The sequence below is a fragment of the Ursus americanus genome, chromosome 12, assembly GCF_024610735.1.
Source record: "Ursus americanus isolate L20-20 chromosome 12, mUrsAme1.1.p, whole genome shotgun sequence".
NCBI lineage: Eukaryota > Metazoa > Chordata > Mammalia > Carnivora > Ursidae > Ursus > Ursus americanus.
Genome location: NC_142138.1, coordinates 18,632,215 through 18,648,998, shown reverse-complemented (window position 1 = coordinate 18,648,998; position 16,784 = coordinate 18,632,215). Strand labels below are relative to the sequence as shown.

Below are 16,784 nucleotides of genomic sequence, written 5' to 3'. Positions count from 1 at the left end.
GTTCAGGGCTGTTGCATTTTAAAAGTTCCATTAATAATTCTTACTCTATCAGAAACTTAGGGGTAGTGTTCAGGGCTGTTTGTTTTTAAAAGTTCCATTAGTGATTCTGAATGTAGAATAAGCTGAGAACCATAACGTTTTTATCACACCATCTTGTGGAAGAATGTAAGACATGACTTAACTGTGTGACTAATTTATTAGTTGACAGGTACTCTTATTTGCTGAAATGAAGTTATAAAAGTGTTATTCTAATAGCATTTATATATTCTTTAGAATTGTTTTTAATGTCTCAAGTCATAAAGTAATTGATCATTTACCAATTTAACATACATTTAGAATGAAATTTTAACCACATTTCTGTGTGTGCACAAAGCATCATCTTTACGGATTCCATAGTTATGTCTACTTTAAAGGACAACTTAGAATGCAACAATATTTACTATAAACTTCTCAAGTATGACAACATGGATGGACTAAGCCGTTACTCCTATTTGAAAAATCTCTTCACCTCCAACTGTCACAGTATTATTAAAGGTAATTATGCATGTTTATTCTCTCCTAGGTATGTGTCTGTATATATACATATATTATATATACACATACATTTTCTTAATAGAACTCAGCTATAGTTACGGTAAAAAAACAATGCAAGTAAAAAAATTTGAGCAGTTGTATACATAGTTGTTAAGCAGTTTTAATTTTATTGACCTCCTGGGTTTTAAAAAAAGTTAAATTTAAGGTCACACCTCTAAATTTGATATACTATATACAGATCGTGCAGAATGACTATGAAGAGATACAAATTAGTCCATGCCCAAAGATTTACTAGAATACAGAATCATTTTCATAAATACATATAAAATTCTTGTGAAGATAGGACTGGCTGCCCAGGTTTTCTGAGACACTTTTCAAAGTGAGTCAAGGCACAAAATATACACTACTGTGAATACACACATATTCCAGACTTTGTGCCTCTAAATACAGCCCATTAAAGATTTGGCTCCATGACTTATAAAACTAAATGTACTGAAATGAGCTTCTGCTTCTTAGCTGAAAAACCACAGGACCTATAAACATCATATAGATAATTACTCCAAAATATGGAGATACAAATACAAGCACTTTATTTTAAAAAGCAAACACAAAAGATAGGTGTAAACTCGAAAGTGTTTAAATGCTTCCCCTTTGAATAATTCAATTAAGAACCTATACAAGTTTGTTCCCAGAAGCTAATGCATCACTAGTCTCTACTACAGGAAATGAATTCTAAAAATTAACATGGTTTTCAGTAATTCAAATTTCACTATTTATATAAAAACCTAGAGACCAATAATATCCAATAGCTTCAAAAGATAAGCTAGACTCTTTGATGTAATCAATCAACTTTACCAGCTTTTGTCCAGGTCTGTTTAATATATACATAAGGAAAATACTCACTCTATAATTTCTTATAAAATAGCAAATAAGGAGTAGATGTAGGAGATGTAGATGGGGAAAGAGAATTCAAAAAGTCCTTCTCTTCTGTAACTTTCACTTCAGAATCATCAAAAAGTAACCACTTCCCCTCATACTCCTTGAGGCTTTGCACTACATATGAAATTTTGTTCTCAAATCCACTAAAGTTAATGCCTGCTTGGTCACTGGATTCCTTGTTTGTATCAAATTCATGGGTTCCATTAGTATTGTTAGTCTCAGAATTTCTATTTTCAACAAATGCTGTACTGGCAACTTTATCAGGATTAGATGCTTTGTTGTATAGCTCATAATCCGCTTTGCTCTTTTGTCCTCCAAGAAGTCCAATAGCTTCTGCATTTTTTTTGTTCAAAACTTTACTTGGCTGTGTATTTCCACTGACTCTAATTGACAGTTCTTCATCATCATAATTTTCAACCACACCCCTTGCTTCCTCCTCATTCAATGGTTCTGGCTTACCTACTTCACACATTTGGTCGATCACAAAATTTCCCTTATCTAGTTCTAAACTGTTAAGGTCGGTGACTTTAACAGAAGCAGTGTAATGCCCACTACTGATGGTAATGCCACTGTGCATCACAACCGCAAATAATCCATAGCTGTCGTTGGTTGGCTTTGTGCTCCATTCTTCTAGTGACAATTTAAGAGGTGTCAGTAAAGGAGTGTTGATCTTGGAAAGTCCACCACCATAACAATCAAACCTTCAGAAGGAAAAAAAAAAGGGGGGGTTTTCTGCAATTCCACTTTACATATATTCAGTTTTACCCCCAAATGTGAAACCAAGTAGAAGTCTGAATGACCCTTAATATTTAGTGGTTATAGAAACAGAAAATAAAAACCAGACTCTCTAATTTTGTATACTTAACGTACACAAAGAAAAAATACTGAAATAAATGCTAATATTCAGCTGTTTCTGTGAAGGATATATGGCATTCTCCCTTTCCTAATTTTATACAATGAGAAAATCAGTTTTTTAAATGCCATTTAACTTGAAAATCCTCTATATTTTAGTAAGTAATTTTAATGTGAAGGCTTTCTCCACCAGGATTTGGGGGAAAAGAACAGTAGCCAAGAAAAAGTCCACTGAAAGAAAGCACTATGTGTCCTCTTTAGGCACAATGAAGTGTGTAGAGAGCCAGTGGGAAGCCCTCGTGGTAATTTCAAACAATTCATTAACATGTATACATGTCACCAAGATACTTAAATTTTTAACAACAGAAGAATCTCTCATTCTTTAAAGAACTAGTTTGACTCCTGGCTTACCTTGAAAATGAAATAATTTTGCCTTTTTCTCCCCTCAAAAAAAAAAAAATCTCAATGTATATAAAATATCTGTTTGCTGCTTTAATCAATTCAACGTGAAACTGTTTCTAATAAGGACTGAAGATTAAAAGATGTGGGAAGAAATCCTAGAATATGTATTCATATACCAAAAGGATTTAAATTGATGCATTTTTACAAGTAAACTAAAAGAGAACAGACTTTTCTAAGGTAATCTTTATAAATTACTTCATTTCTGTAGTTTATATTATGCTATTACACTATTTTGTTACTATTATAGTATTTTGAACAAAATTTCTTATAGCAGCTCATTTTTTTCATATATTTATAATACTCACTCCAAGCCACTAGCAGCAAAGCACTTCAAATGAATAGTTATAACTTCAGGCATTTTGTCAAACAAAAGACTTCGTTCAGCTTCAGTATAATGATGGCAATTTTCACAGAAATATTTATCTTCTCCTACAATCCTCTCCACTGAAGCAAACTGTGAAATTGCCCATCTCAGGGTCTTCATTTCTGTTTTTGGCTCTGGAGAAACTACATAAGAGAATTCCTTTCACTCACAAATGAAAAACCTCTCAGACGTTTAAAATTAAACAAGTTCCATGTTCAAAATTAGCATGCAATTTCAATTGACTAATCCTTCCCAAATAAAAACATTCCTTAAGTTTCAGAAGCTTGTTAAGTTCATCCTCAACAGTATACATGTCTTAAATATTTGGGCAGCCAAAAAGCATTCAGGTGACAGGGATGGCAAAATGAAGATAACCTACTCTCTGAGCGTTAAGACAGACTTTAGCTATTAATTTCTAGTATCTGAACAGGTTAAGCCAGTCTCGTGATCACTTCCCGTATCCTTTCCCTACTTTTAACAGTGGCTCAAATAATGTTGCTTGAAGGCTGAGATATCCAAAAGTTAAAGTGTTTCATGTTCCCATTTTCCCACTGTACAACATCAAAATAAAGATGCCACAATTTTCCAAATGCTAACTGTTAACGAGTGAATCTATATGAGCAGAAAGATTTTATTATACCAGAGACACTAAAAGCCAGCTCTTTTTTCTCAATAATTATACAAGCTACTATTAGACTGTTTTTCATTGAAGAAGACCACTTATTCCATGGTCCACACAAGTCCTTAAAAGACTCAATTCTGCTTACTTTCAGAACTCTCCTCTACTTTGGAAAGCTCATCTTCTTGTACTGGTACACTGATGTCCTGAAAATCTTCTCTTCTTTCTGTTAAACTTTCACATTCTAAGCAACGAGTCCTTAATACCAGCTGACCTTGAAATAATTTCTCTACTAGCTCAAAACCAATTTGCTCTGCACCTAAAAAAAAAACAAAACAAAACAGGAAGACTTTTCAGCACATTCCACATAACCAATAGTTCATTTACAGTGTAGCATGAGTAAAAGGTTAATTTTTATATCTAAACTTGCTTATTAGCATTAAGAGGTGCCTTACTCATTGGGCCTATAAATTCCCTGTAAAGATAGTATTGAATATGAATTACTGTTGTTTCTAAGAAAGAAAGTCACAATTGTGTCATTTAATTCCCTTCCCAAAGACATTCCTATAGGAATAACCCCAAAATAAGTATGACACTGTTGGTAAAACCATTAACCACGTCAATACATTTTGTCTGAGATCTGGATGAAACTAGGTAGAAATCCAGTTTCAAGTACAGTGTAACTACTTAGTTCTCTAAAAATGTATTTCATTAAATGCAACTTCTTGAGTTTATTGTCAAGTACTGCTTTCAGAAGGAGGCAAAAAAATAACTAACTCCATTAAAATGTATTGAACTCCCCTTGTTTATAAACCATAAATTAACATTACCTTACATTAATATCACCTTAAGATTGAGATTTATATACACACAGCAGTGTTTAAATCACCACACAGTTCATGTTGTGTTAAAATTATCTTAAAACTCGAAGCAGATTTATATTGTACAAATATCTAAGAACATTACAGTTCTGCAGCTGTTAATCCTCCTACCTATCAAAGTCTAAGAATAAATTATACTGACCTTTGTTTATGGGCTTAACTTCATTAACATTAACAGGCTTAACATTATTCCCTGGAGACTCAAGTTCACAACCATTAGCTGTGTTATGATTTTCACACTTCCCCAAGTCCTCTTCAAGATCATATTCATTTTCTTTCGACTGTCCTTTGGATCCCTGGTTTGTTGTTATTTTCCCCAGACTACAGAATTTAGAAAGAATGCTGGGTTGCTTAGTAGCAGGCTTTAACCAATTTATTTTAACTCTTGATTTCTTTTGTGAGGGTCTTGCACTTTCATTTTCAGAAACATACTTGGGGATTATTTTAGAAGGAATCTCTAACGTATCACCACCTGTAGCTTTCCTTTTTGATCTGGTTTGTCTCTGGTTCTCTTCCAATGACTGGTGTTCCTTGGATACTTTAACTTTTTTCTTCATGTTACCAAATTCAATGTCACTTTTTCTTTTCCCATTTCCTTTTTGGAGTTTTTCTTTATAATCTTCAGAATGCCTCAGATTGTCCATCTCTATGCTGTTAATACCATTCATTTCCTCTTTCTGATGAGGTTTTTCTTCTACCTTAGTGGATAATTCTACCACATTTTTTACTTCTTCTTTTTTTAGGAGTTGGCATGTTTCTTGAATGTTTCCCAAAATACACTGTAATACTTCCTGTGCATCATGCTGTAGATATCCTTCATACATAGGGTTGAGTTCCCTATAAATAAAAATTTCCATTTCATCTATTCTAGTTTTAAAGACAGAACACAAAAGCCCTTTCTACAGAGAAATTAATTCCTTTAGAGGGATATCAAATTATTTTAAAAATCTAAAAACATTTAATTCAACTAATTTGAAACCTCTTCTTACCTGAACTTGTAAATTTTACCTCCTATTCATTATCACAAATGCTTTCATCCTCTTCTAAATACTAGTAACAGCTAGTATACATATATTTTACCATGTACCAGGTTTTATTCAAGATGCTTTTTTATGTTAGATATATAATGTAATTCTAACAGTTCTATGAGGTAAGTACTATTATCACCGTGGTTTACAGGTAAGGTAGCTTGCTCAAAGCCAGGACTCAAACCTGCTCTTGGCCACCATGCTACACTACACTGCTCATCAACAAACACAGACAGTGTATTTATACCCAGGCCTCTTTTTTTTTTTTTAATCTTTACACCCAACATGCGACTAGAACTCACAACCCCTAGAGTAAGAGTTGCATGCTCTACCAACTGAGCCAGCCAGATGCCCCACCCTCAGTCTATTCTTAAACTAAATAACTTTTTAAAGATTTACCCTATAACAGATAAAGCTATTTTATATATTGGATAAAGTTTCATTTAAGACAACAGAAAAAAATCTAATCCAGTTAATAGTTCTGCAAGCACACACAACAAAACTAGAATATTTGCAATTTACAGTTCTTATGTATATTTTGAAAAAAAAAACCTATAATTCCTAATCTGAAATTTCTTAGGACCAAATGTAGTTGACAAATTCATTAATTTTCAGATCAAAAATATGGCACTTCAATATCTTTCACCAACATGATGGGGGCAGTATTCCATAATTAAACATACTATTTCTACAGAAAAATGTATGAATATTCACATTATAAATAATAATAAAGCCTATAAAAAAGCCTCATACCGATTCAGATCTAATGAATTTATTAGTACCAAACTTACCAAAGAAATGTCTAATTTCCAGAGCCTCGGGGATACTAGGGACTGTAGATCTGTAGTTTCTGTTTTCCTTGCCCTTTATTCCCCCTATTTGTTCACATATCACTCTCCTCCAAAGAGAGCAGTAAGCTGCTAAGCTGGAATCCTAAAATTATATTAAAGGCTATACCTGAGTGTGTTAAGCAGTCGCCTTGGCTGAGTAGCAAGTTCATCTGTGTATTTCTCTGGATTTAAGAGAAAGCTAGCCTGAAGCTGTTCAACTGAAATGATCAAGGACTGTAAACTGCATATTAGTTCATAACTTGCAAAAGAATCTTCTTTGCAATTTCCCTGTGAAAAAAGAAACCCATAAACCATTAAATAAAGTACATTCCCCCTTTTGTCTCACTAGACAATACTAGCTTTGCTAAATTTAATTTCATTATAACACTAATTTTATGGAGGTATACAAATAAACAAATTTTAAGAGTATTTTTAATTTCTATTTGGAAGAAAATGGTTTTCTGATTGTGTAAGTCAAAAGTTTCTTTATATTTACTTAAATTTTAAAAGTGAGTACTTGAAAACACAATAAGTAAGTAGCAGATGGTACAATGGTATGATAAACTGACTGTGGCATATAAATGACAATGTTTATTGGTAAGCAATAAATTGGAGGGCAGGAGAAGACACTGTAAAAGGTGATAATGTAGTTAGCTAACCTATAAGAATAGAAAAAAAATGCCTTTCTGAAAACAGGATACTGAGAAATTTAATTGCTTCCCAAATCCTCTGTGTATTATTACTTTCTCATTTCTAAGCAAGTGAATTTCCATTTCTTTACTTTTTATATATTCTGTTCTTTTATTTTTTACCTTATCTTTTTGATTGGTTTCCTCTTTTAGGGCTTCTTTCTTCCTTGAAATAATATTAAATAAGTGCTTCACTCCAGATTTAAAACCAGGACAAAAATATAATACCTATAGAAAATAAGAGTGTCTGAGTGTTTGAGCAAACAATATACCTAAAGTCATTAAAACACTATCTACATTTTTTGTAGAACACTTTTAAATAAATGTGCATTAGTTAAAATTCTGAGAATATTAGATCAAAAATTGTTTTCTATTTCATCATAGTAGCCCACTGTCTTCCCTCACAGGCAGCAAAGCACTGAGGCTGGGCACATATTGCTAAGACTTATGGTTACAAGGGTACAACATAAAGCAGAATTTCAAAGGTTAAAATTCATGTCACCATAGCATTAAAAATCAAGCAGAAAAACTAAGGGTTTGGCATCTGCCGATTAACCAAAGTCAATTCAATTTTGTTATCCCAATTTTATTTAATGTATCACTTTCTCTCACCCCAAAGGAAGCTGGTGACACCCAATTTAGATCATTACTTTAGTCCATTCTAGTTTATTTACAATCAAAGGCAAAGACGTATGGACGATTAAAATACTCCCAATCATCTGAAATGCTCAGAACATTAAATGTGACATCATGCTTTGCCTACTAAAGCTTTATTATATAGCAAAATCAATTTACCTGAAGTATACTATTAAGATAACAAGTATTGCCGAGATTATTCAGTCCCACAAATGGTAACAAATTTTCTCTCTTCTCACAGTTTATAGGTGAGGACTGTGCTGCAGGAACAACTTGATCACTATTAAGTACAGAGCAGAGAGAGGTTTTATGAAGTGTAGTATCTTAAAGAAACAAAGTGCAAATAATACCTCCTTAGATTTAGTCTTTTCCCAAAAGTTGTATGAACTGAAAAGCATATGGACTTTATTCAGGTGACACTTGAGAAGAATCTGTACAGGTGCGAAAATTGCTACAGACCCAGAATAAAATTTTACAAGCACTTTAAAAATATACACAACAAGCCTCTAAACAATTCTGTCATGAAGCTGTTAATCCCATTTTAGAGAGTAGAAAATTGAACTGGTACTGTGATTAATAAACCCTATGTGACATTTTGAAAAGTAGTCTAACTCAATAAAAACCTGGAAATAAGCTATGACAGTATCTAGGAGAGGCTGTACTACCTAAGAAATCAGGTTCTGTTAAGATTAAAAGGAAAGTGTCTATAAAGAGAATTACACAGCTGTCCTTCACTTTAAAATGAATTGTTCAAGTTTATAATTCTTTTACCTTACTTTAACAAATAGTAGGTCCTCACAGCATTTTTATTTATTTTACAGCTGCTACTTACTACTGTAGCACCTCAAAGTGTTTTAAACGTAAGATTCACATCTCCTAAACTGATTATTGGTAAATATTAGGAAATTACACGAGACCAAATCCACTTTAGTCAAATACAGCAGTGCACCTAATTGCTGAACAGCGACCTAATGTAGACTACAACTAGAACAGCAAAATATTCCATTTTGTTCAGATCTCAGTCACTGAAGGATTTATTTGCATCAAAGCATTTTTAAGTTTATCTTAAATTGTCAACTATACAACAGGCTTGATAATTCATACATATTAGGTATGACTATAAAGTTTAAATATCTCAAGAACTGTCAAGTCTTCTGAACCACACACAAAAAAATTTCTTTACCCTTTAAACAGACTGTGCTACACTACGAACAAGTCTGAACTGAAAAATAATTGTAGCCAATAAATATTTCTTCAAGTTAATCTAATTGGCTAATAGGTTTGTCTCACTACTGTGTGTGTTTGCCTTCAAAGACTATCATATCAAGTCAGAATGTCTGGAGATATCAAAGTTCACTGCTTCTTCACTGATATGAAATTCTGAAAATACAGAAATATACTTGATACATACATTTCAGATCCTCTATATTCAGAAGCCTTTTCTTCGTTTTCTTGAGAATCCGTGAAATCCAAGGCTCTCTTAGTTTCCTTTTTCTGAAAAAACTTCAAGGAAAGTCTGTTTTTCTTTGATGGGCTACCTCTTGAAAGCCCATTACTTTCACTAGGTATGACACCAGGCATTTTCTCTTCAAATCCCAAGGAGGTGACAAGAATTAATTTATACAAGGATATTGTAATCACCAACCATATCTGTTAATCGCAGAGAAAAAGTCTCATTACTTTTCAGTTATCCACTGTAGGCAATAAAATCATTAATTTTGAAAATTTACCAAGGAATGGAACTAATTAGAACTTCACATTTAAAAACCCAGTGCTTGGCCAATAATAGGCACTCGATGCTTACTGCTTAAATGAAGGAGCTTGCCATTTGTCCTTAACTTTCTTAAACAACAAAAAATAACAGACACTGAACTTCCATTAGTCTATTAGATTAAGGGTCACATCACGAGCTATCCCCATTTTAGTATATCTACAAAGTAGTATTGAGTAAAAAGCTAATTTTTATTTTAACTTATTCAGTAAATACTGACTGAGCAACAACCATCTGTAATTCTTAAGTAGAGGGTGAGAAAGGGATGAATGGGAAGAGTGCTAGAAGTGAGTGAATCTTACTTCCAAGGTCTTTTCTAGTCATTACTATGAATACATGAAATAAAGTCTCTAAAAAGCTTCTCTAAAGTATAATTTGCACAAGTCACTATGTTGCAAACCCAAAACTAATGTAAAGTTGTGCATCAACAATACTCCCAATTAAAGTATAATCTGCATATAAGCAAAGGCATAGATCTGGTGTTCAGTTATACCTAAAAAGTCGAGTGAAAAGTAATAAAACATGCACAGTTAGGCTAGTGGTGTAAAGACATGCTGCACTTTGCGCAGACCAAATTGTTATGCACTGAACACCACAATACACTACTGGTTTTCCACTTTTTTAAACTATAATTTTTTTAGTGCTGCTTAGAGTAGAAAAAAATATTTTGACTTTTGCAACCTTTTTTTTTCCTTGTTAAAATTTTTGGATGAAAAAAACCCCAGCAGTATTTGTGATAGTTATTTAATACACCCGTCCTATTGTAAGATATCTGGGGGAAAATTATCTGACCAGAATATCAGAACACAAAAGGTCGACGATGACTTTCAGATACGGACACAGTAATAGGATGAACAGTAAACTAACAAAATTCACTCAAACTCCATCTTTACTAGTAAGCATTTCACTCGGCCGCTGATCTCGGATTTCGGAACACTGAACTCGGTAGTGAAACCACATTTTTGAGACTCAACTCAGAAGTAACTGGAAAGTTGACCAATTTCCCCATCCAACTCTCCCAACTCAATTTACCCTCCTAGTCACTTAATGCTACTGATGGAAAACTATCGTGAATGATAAACCAGTCTAAGCGAGGTTGTCAGGGATCTCTAAGCAGTAACGATTCTTGTCAAAGGTGTTTCTTGGGAACCAAGTCTTATAAATGATGGAAAGTGTATTCTCTAACCGGATTTAAATACATATTAGAAAAAAATAACCGCGCAGGTGGAATAACGGATGAATCCTAAGCAATAAACCCTTCTGGCTCCCTCAAATCACTAACATTTAACAACCTTGACAATATCACATTTTTACCAAGTACCGTATCTTATGCTACACCGCTTCTTGCTCCTGCCCTTCCTGAAGTCTAAATCAGTTTTCGCAGAAAACCCAATAAATCGAGCATGAAACACTCTTGAACAAATGACAGTATGAACATTCAGTCTCATTAGTTTTAAGTTCTTCCCTTTACAAGACGACACGACTCAATTCCAATTTTTCAGGAAAAACGTAAAACAATCAAGGATAGCATCCTCGACAAAGGTTTAAAACACGTGGCCTTCTAAATACTTCTAGAAAAAACAGAGTGCGCGATAAAATTTAGCAATACCCAACACCGGACAACGTTGAGTGGAAACATTTTCTCCAGACCCCGCATCACTCCAGGAACGCAAAAGTGAAAAGACGAGGCTGTGCTGTCGTCCGTGCCCGTCAGACACGGCCCGGGCCCGGCGGGAGGCTGGCCGGTGGCGACTCCGGACACCCGCAGCTCCCGGCCCCCTCGCCCGCGGAGTTGGCCTATTTACGCCCAGCCCGCACCTGCCTCCCCAAATCCCTGCGGCGGCAGGAGAGGCATCCCCTCACACACACACACTCCGGTGCCCGGAGGGCCCGGCTGGCAGCTCAGCAAGGGCGCCGCAGCGAACTGGTCCTGGCGTCCCCCCGCGGCGCCGACGCCGGGGTCCCAGGGCAGCGCCCCTCGGGAGCCAGCCGAACTTGCCTCGGCGCCCACGCACCGGCCCCCCCCCCTCCCCAGGCCCTCCTTACCTGGTCATGGCCCAAAGCGAGGTTCGCGGCGGTGACGCCCCGAGTGCAGCCGGGATGGGTGTGGGTGCGACAGGTGAGACCCTGCCCGGGGCCCACGGGGCCCCCGACCCAAGGAAAAGCTGGCTGGATTGCCCTCCCCTCAGGGGAGTGACCATTCGCTCTCAAGAGCGGGAACCCGGGCTGCCGCTCGGTCCTGCCCTGTGCCGGCACCAACTACATCCCGGGAGCGGCGCCCGCCCCCGCCCGCCCCCGCCCCGGGATGGCAAGGAGCACCAGAAGTAGTCCCGCTCGCCAAGCGCCTGAACCGCTAGGGTCTTTCCCACTCCACCACCGAGGGGAACTTGGCGCGTTTTCCTCACTCTCAGGACCCCCGTGTTTTAGCCTCCGCCCGCGCCAGCACTGCGATTGGAGGTGGCGTCCTTCGAAAGTGCCGGTTCTAGTCTCCACGCTGCAGAGACGCGAAAGGCAGGAGCCGCCTCGCGGACGCCACTCGCCCCCCTGGCACGCACGGGCTCCGGAACCAGCTGGAACGGTAGTTTCCCCAAGATCCTAACGGGTTCTGCAGTTTCAAACAGCGCAGGCAGCGTCACGGGCAGCTCGCGCGGGTCCTCGCTGAGGGCGCGCGCTAGGTGCTGGAGGCCTGGCTGGCGGGCTCGAGCCTCACACCCTTTTTTTTTTTTTTAACCATTCGTGCGCGCGAGTTGAGGAAAAGCGTACGGGTCGGGAGACGGGACAGGGAGAGGATGGGACGGTCTCCTTCCTCGAGAAGACGACGCTAGGTGCTCAAATCCACCAATCTGCGATGAGCAATCCCCCAAACCTTGCCCCCCTCCCGCCACCACCAGGAGGAGCCAATCAGAAGTACCTACACAAAAGCCAAGTGGGTGGGCAGAAGAAGGAAGCCTAACCAATACCAAAAAGAAGAAAGGAGAACTCCACCAATCATTGCTAGATATGCAGAGTACCCTTCAGGACCGGTCCCCTCCTTCCGCTCTCATTGGCGTTCGAGTGCGCGCTTTCACCGCCGACTGTTAAATCTGGCTCCGCGTTTTGTGAATCCTCGACGGTGGGACGCCTCCGAGGGTGCGGTTTCCGGAGTGAGGCCCTCACAATAAGTCCCGCCCCCCTTTCTTGCGTACGCACTCGGGCTCGGTTACTAGGGAGACTAGTTTCGGAAAATGGCTGACGGGTTTGCTTGGTGCTCGGCGCCTGGACTTTCTGAGTGGAATAACAGTCCCGACCCCCCGGCCCCCCAACCGAAACCAGAGCTGCCATGGTTAACAGCGAGTTCTCAACTGAGGCTCCTTCCTCAGCCCTTCTAAGCCTCATTTTCTCCCGTTTACACCTTTCCTTTCCCAGCCAGACAAGGAGAAAAGAGCTTTTTAAGGCTCAGCTCTGGCTGGGGGAGCTAGAAAGGGTTTCTGAGCGAGCCCTTACTAGGGCTCGAATGCGGCGAGGCAGGCCTTATCTGGTTTTTGTTTCCTTTTGTTGGTATGCTTACCCTACAAAGCAAGTGATGGAGTTAGGATAATTCAGTCCAAATTCATTTTAAGCGTGATTTTAGGTGCCTACTAGGGTGCCAGGCATGCATTTTTCAAGGCGCTAGGGACAAGATATGAATGAAATATATTTCCTGCTCCATAGGAACTACATTCTAGATAGGGGCATTAAACTAAAATGATACGAAATAATGAGTGGTAGGGAAAGGAGATAGAGTGGGCTATTCTAGATATGATAGTCTGGAAAGACCTCTGAGTTGACATTTGAGCAGAGAGCTGAAAGAGTGAAACTTGGAGGAATCTCAGGGAAGAATGAGTCAGGCAAAGAGAACAGCAAGTTTAAAAAGTCCTCAAGCTTAATGTGCTGGGCGTTCTGGACAGAAGCAAGGAGGCTAGGGTGCTTAGAGCACATTGAGCCTAGACGTGAAGATTGTGGGAAATGAGGTTAATAACATCAGCAGGGCTCTGATTAAGCAGGGTACGGAAATGGAAGTCATTGGATGGTTCTAAGCTTGGGAACTGGCATAATTTGTAAAGTGGCTGCTTGTGGTGGATAGACTGCTGACCTTCGAAAGTACAAGCAGGAAGCTTAGCTAGGAGACCGTCCCAGATGCCCAGGAAATAAATTATCTGGCTTGGAGTAAGGTGGTAGCAGTGGAAATGTTGAGAACTGCAGGATTCAGGATGTATTTTGAAGTAGAGCCAACAGGATCCACTGATGGGTTGTAACAAAAAAGAGACAAAAATTACAAGCATTATTCTCCCCCCCCCCCCAAGCAACTGGATAGTAGTTGGTCCTTGCTGAACATTAGGGTACTAGTGGCTTTGTTGTGAGGGACTATTGTTCTTGCACACTAAAACTAAGATGCCTACTTTACATACACAGAAGTTGAGCCAACAGATAGCAAGTTTCGAGCTGGGGGTAGGGAGCGGGGGAATTTGGATCAGGGAATATAAACTTAGAGGAGTCACCAAATGGTATTTAAAACCACAAGACTGGAAGAAATCACCTAGAGTGGAAATCTTTATCCTAAAAACTCTGCAGGACATTGATGACCTCTTCCCTTGCCAAGCCAAGAATCCTAAATCCAGATAACTGCCTTTTAATTTACTCACCTTAGAATCAATACCCTTTCCAAATACTCATTTGAAGAGTGAGACTTTAAAGCTCCTAATCACTGAATTTTTACAAAGAACAGTATGACACACACAGAGTGACTCTGAACTGCCTAAAAAGAAATTAATGCTGCTATCACTTGGTAAAATAAGCTCGAAGCTAGGGTGTTATAATCAAGGGATTAATAATTCCTATTTGAGAGCAGAAAAGAAAGCACCCCAACTCACTCTGAAGCCAGTATAATGTTGATAACCAAAACAGACAAGGACAGAACTAGAAATATGATTGTAGGTCAGTCTCTTAGTTTGCCACTGTGTATCAGGTACTGGAGTGTCTCATTCTCTAGTACTAGCAGAATCATTGCTACTTTCAAACTCTACCAGGACAGATAATCAATCCTAGTTTCCTAATTTTCCTAATTCTAGTTCTCTTATCTTAACTGAAATCCTATTGTCTGCAGCCGCCATTCATTCTTTACAATTTATGGTATCAGTCAAGGTTCAGTTGAAGAGAACAGAATCCATTCCCCTGGTATAAGCGCAAAGAGTATTGAATACTTGGGAGTGTTGATTAAATAGACTCTAAGATTAGTTTTTCAGGAATGAGTCCCAAAGTCTTCGCAGAACCAGGCCACTCACGGAGCAATGACTCTCCTACAATCAGGAGATGAAGACTCCTGAACTATATTGCTCCTGCATATACCTAGGAACCACAAGCATCAGAAAGCTGCTTGTGCGGCCAGCTCCAGCACCACACTATACCCACTGTGATCTGCTCTAGTACAGTACATGTCTGCAGTCCTGAATGTTAGGGTCCACAGTACTGGTGGCTAGATACCGACACCTCTGCTAATGCTGCTTCAGAAATACCAAACACCTCTACAACTGTGCTTGTCAGTAGCAATAGTGGAAGCCCATGAATGTACATCAGGCTTGTGCATCATCTGGCAATATAATTGATGCAAAAATGTTAAAGGTCTCTGATCCTTTTGTTTTCACTCAGTTCTGTGTGGGAGAAATTACAGCTGTAGTTCTTGCCAAGATATAATTTTTAAGCCCAAAGACTCTTATTTCCTGGCTTCCGTGTGCTGCTCAACTATCTCACCCTTAATGACAGCTAACCTGGGGTCATGTGAAACAATGGGATTTAACAGGTTGACAGCATTCTTTTTTTTTTTTCTTCAAAGGTTTATTTAAGAAAGAGCAGGGGGAAGGGTAGAAGGAGAGAATATTCAAGCAGACTCCCTGCTGAGCAGAAAGCCTGCCACAGGTCTCAGTCTCACCACCCTGAGATCGTGACCTGAACTGAAATCAAGAGTCACCCAGGCGCCCCAGGTTGACAGCATTCTTTACCCATTTTTGTCAGCCTCGTATGCAGGCATATTTCCTTCCAAGGCTTTTGTTCAAACGCAGTTTCTGTGTACTTTGATTTAAAGGTAGAGAAGTAGTTGGGTTTTTCAGCCCTTCCAAATTATAGAACTCTTAATCCACTTAGATTATAGACAGAGTTCCCATCTTAGCAAAGCTGTATACCCTTCCATCCCTACTTGCATACTGACTAGCTCTGACCTGAGTTAATCAAAGAACTTTGCTGAAACTGGTGAAAACTTAAAGCCAGCAAATCAAGTTTATACTTTTCAATTATTTCCCTTCATGCCACAAATATCTTGCAACTGGACAGCAAGGGTCTCCAGTTTTCCATGCTGCAGTATCTGAATCTTTACCACACACTGCCCAAATGCTTCCACTAAGCCAATACCATATTTATGTTAAGGCATGTTCTGTGCTGTATGAGTTTATAGGGATCAAATTCTGCATCAGATAGGAATAGGTTAATCTATGAGAAACAAAATATTTTTTTAAATGTCCTTAGCCAAGATGAACATGTATTTCTTTATCACGTAAACAGAGTGGGGAGGTAAGCAGTCTAGATTAGTGGTGACTCCCATGACCATCAGGAACCTAATTTCCTCCATTCTCAACATGTGGCTTCTACCTTATGGTCCCGATGGCTACTGAAGTTCCAGCCATCATGTTTACAGTCTAATAAGCAGAAAAGAGAAAAGGGGAAAGACGATCATACCTCCTCCCTTGAAGGATACTTCCTAGAAGTTGTACACACCACTTCTGCCTCCAACCCACGGGCCAGAACTAACTTTACTCTCAGTACCTTTATGTCCAATAAGGGATCATAATATCAGTGAAGACGTATACAATAAATATTGGAGGACAAATATCCTCTGCTATGCTTCCACTTTCTTGACCAAATAAAAGATTTCCCCAGCTGGGGAAGCAGAGGTTTAAAAAAAAAAAAAAAGATTAAGTGGATCTTTTGGTTCTTTGCAAAAGAGAATGTGCTTGATATCTCTGTTTGCCCTAGCAGTAGATATGGAGATGCTGCCCAGAACACTATTCAAGGAAGGACGTGCTCCCAAGCTACAGGGTACCTCCCACTGTCAGCTCCATCAGGGTCTCCTTCAGCTGCAGAGAGAAGCCTTGCACAAGGTCATGCCCTTTC

The 16,784-nt window shown here is 38.6% G+C and overlaps 1 protein-coding gene across 1 annotated transcript; it reads right to left on the bottom strand.

Moving 5' to 3' along the window:
• Nucleotides 1-677: 677 nt before the first annotated feature.
• USP1 (ubiquitin specific peptidase 1) lies at nt 678-12,325 on the bottom strand. The gene is made up of 9 exons (XM_045802194.2): nt 11,652-12,325; nt 9,246-9,484; nt 7,994-8,114; nt 7,322-7,426; nt 6,637-6,797; nt 4,794-5,488; nt 3,919-4,089; nt 3,093-3,294; nt 678-2,174 (listed from the first exon to the last, which is right to left on the bottom strand). The coding sequence occupies exons 2-9, from the start codon at nt 9,413-9,415 to the stop codon at nt 1,439-1,441; spliced, it is 2,361 nt and encodes a 786-aa protein (XP_045658150.2). The 5' UTR covers nt 9,416-9,484; nt 11,652-12,325; the 3' UTR covers nt 678-1,438.
• Nucleotides 12,326-16,784: the final 4,459 nt, after the last annotated feature.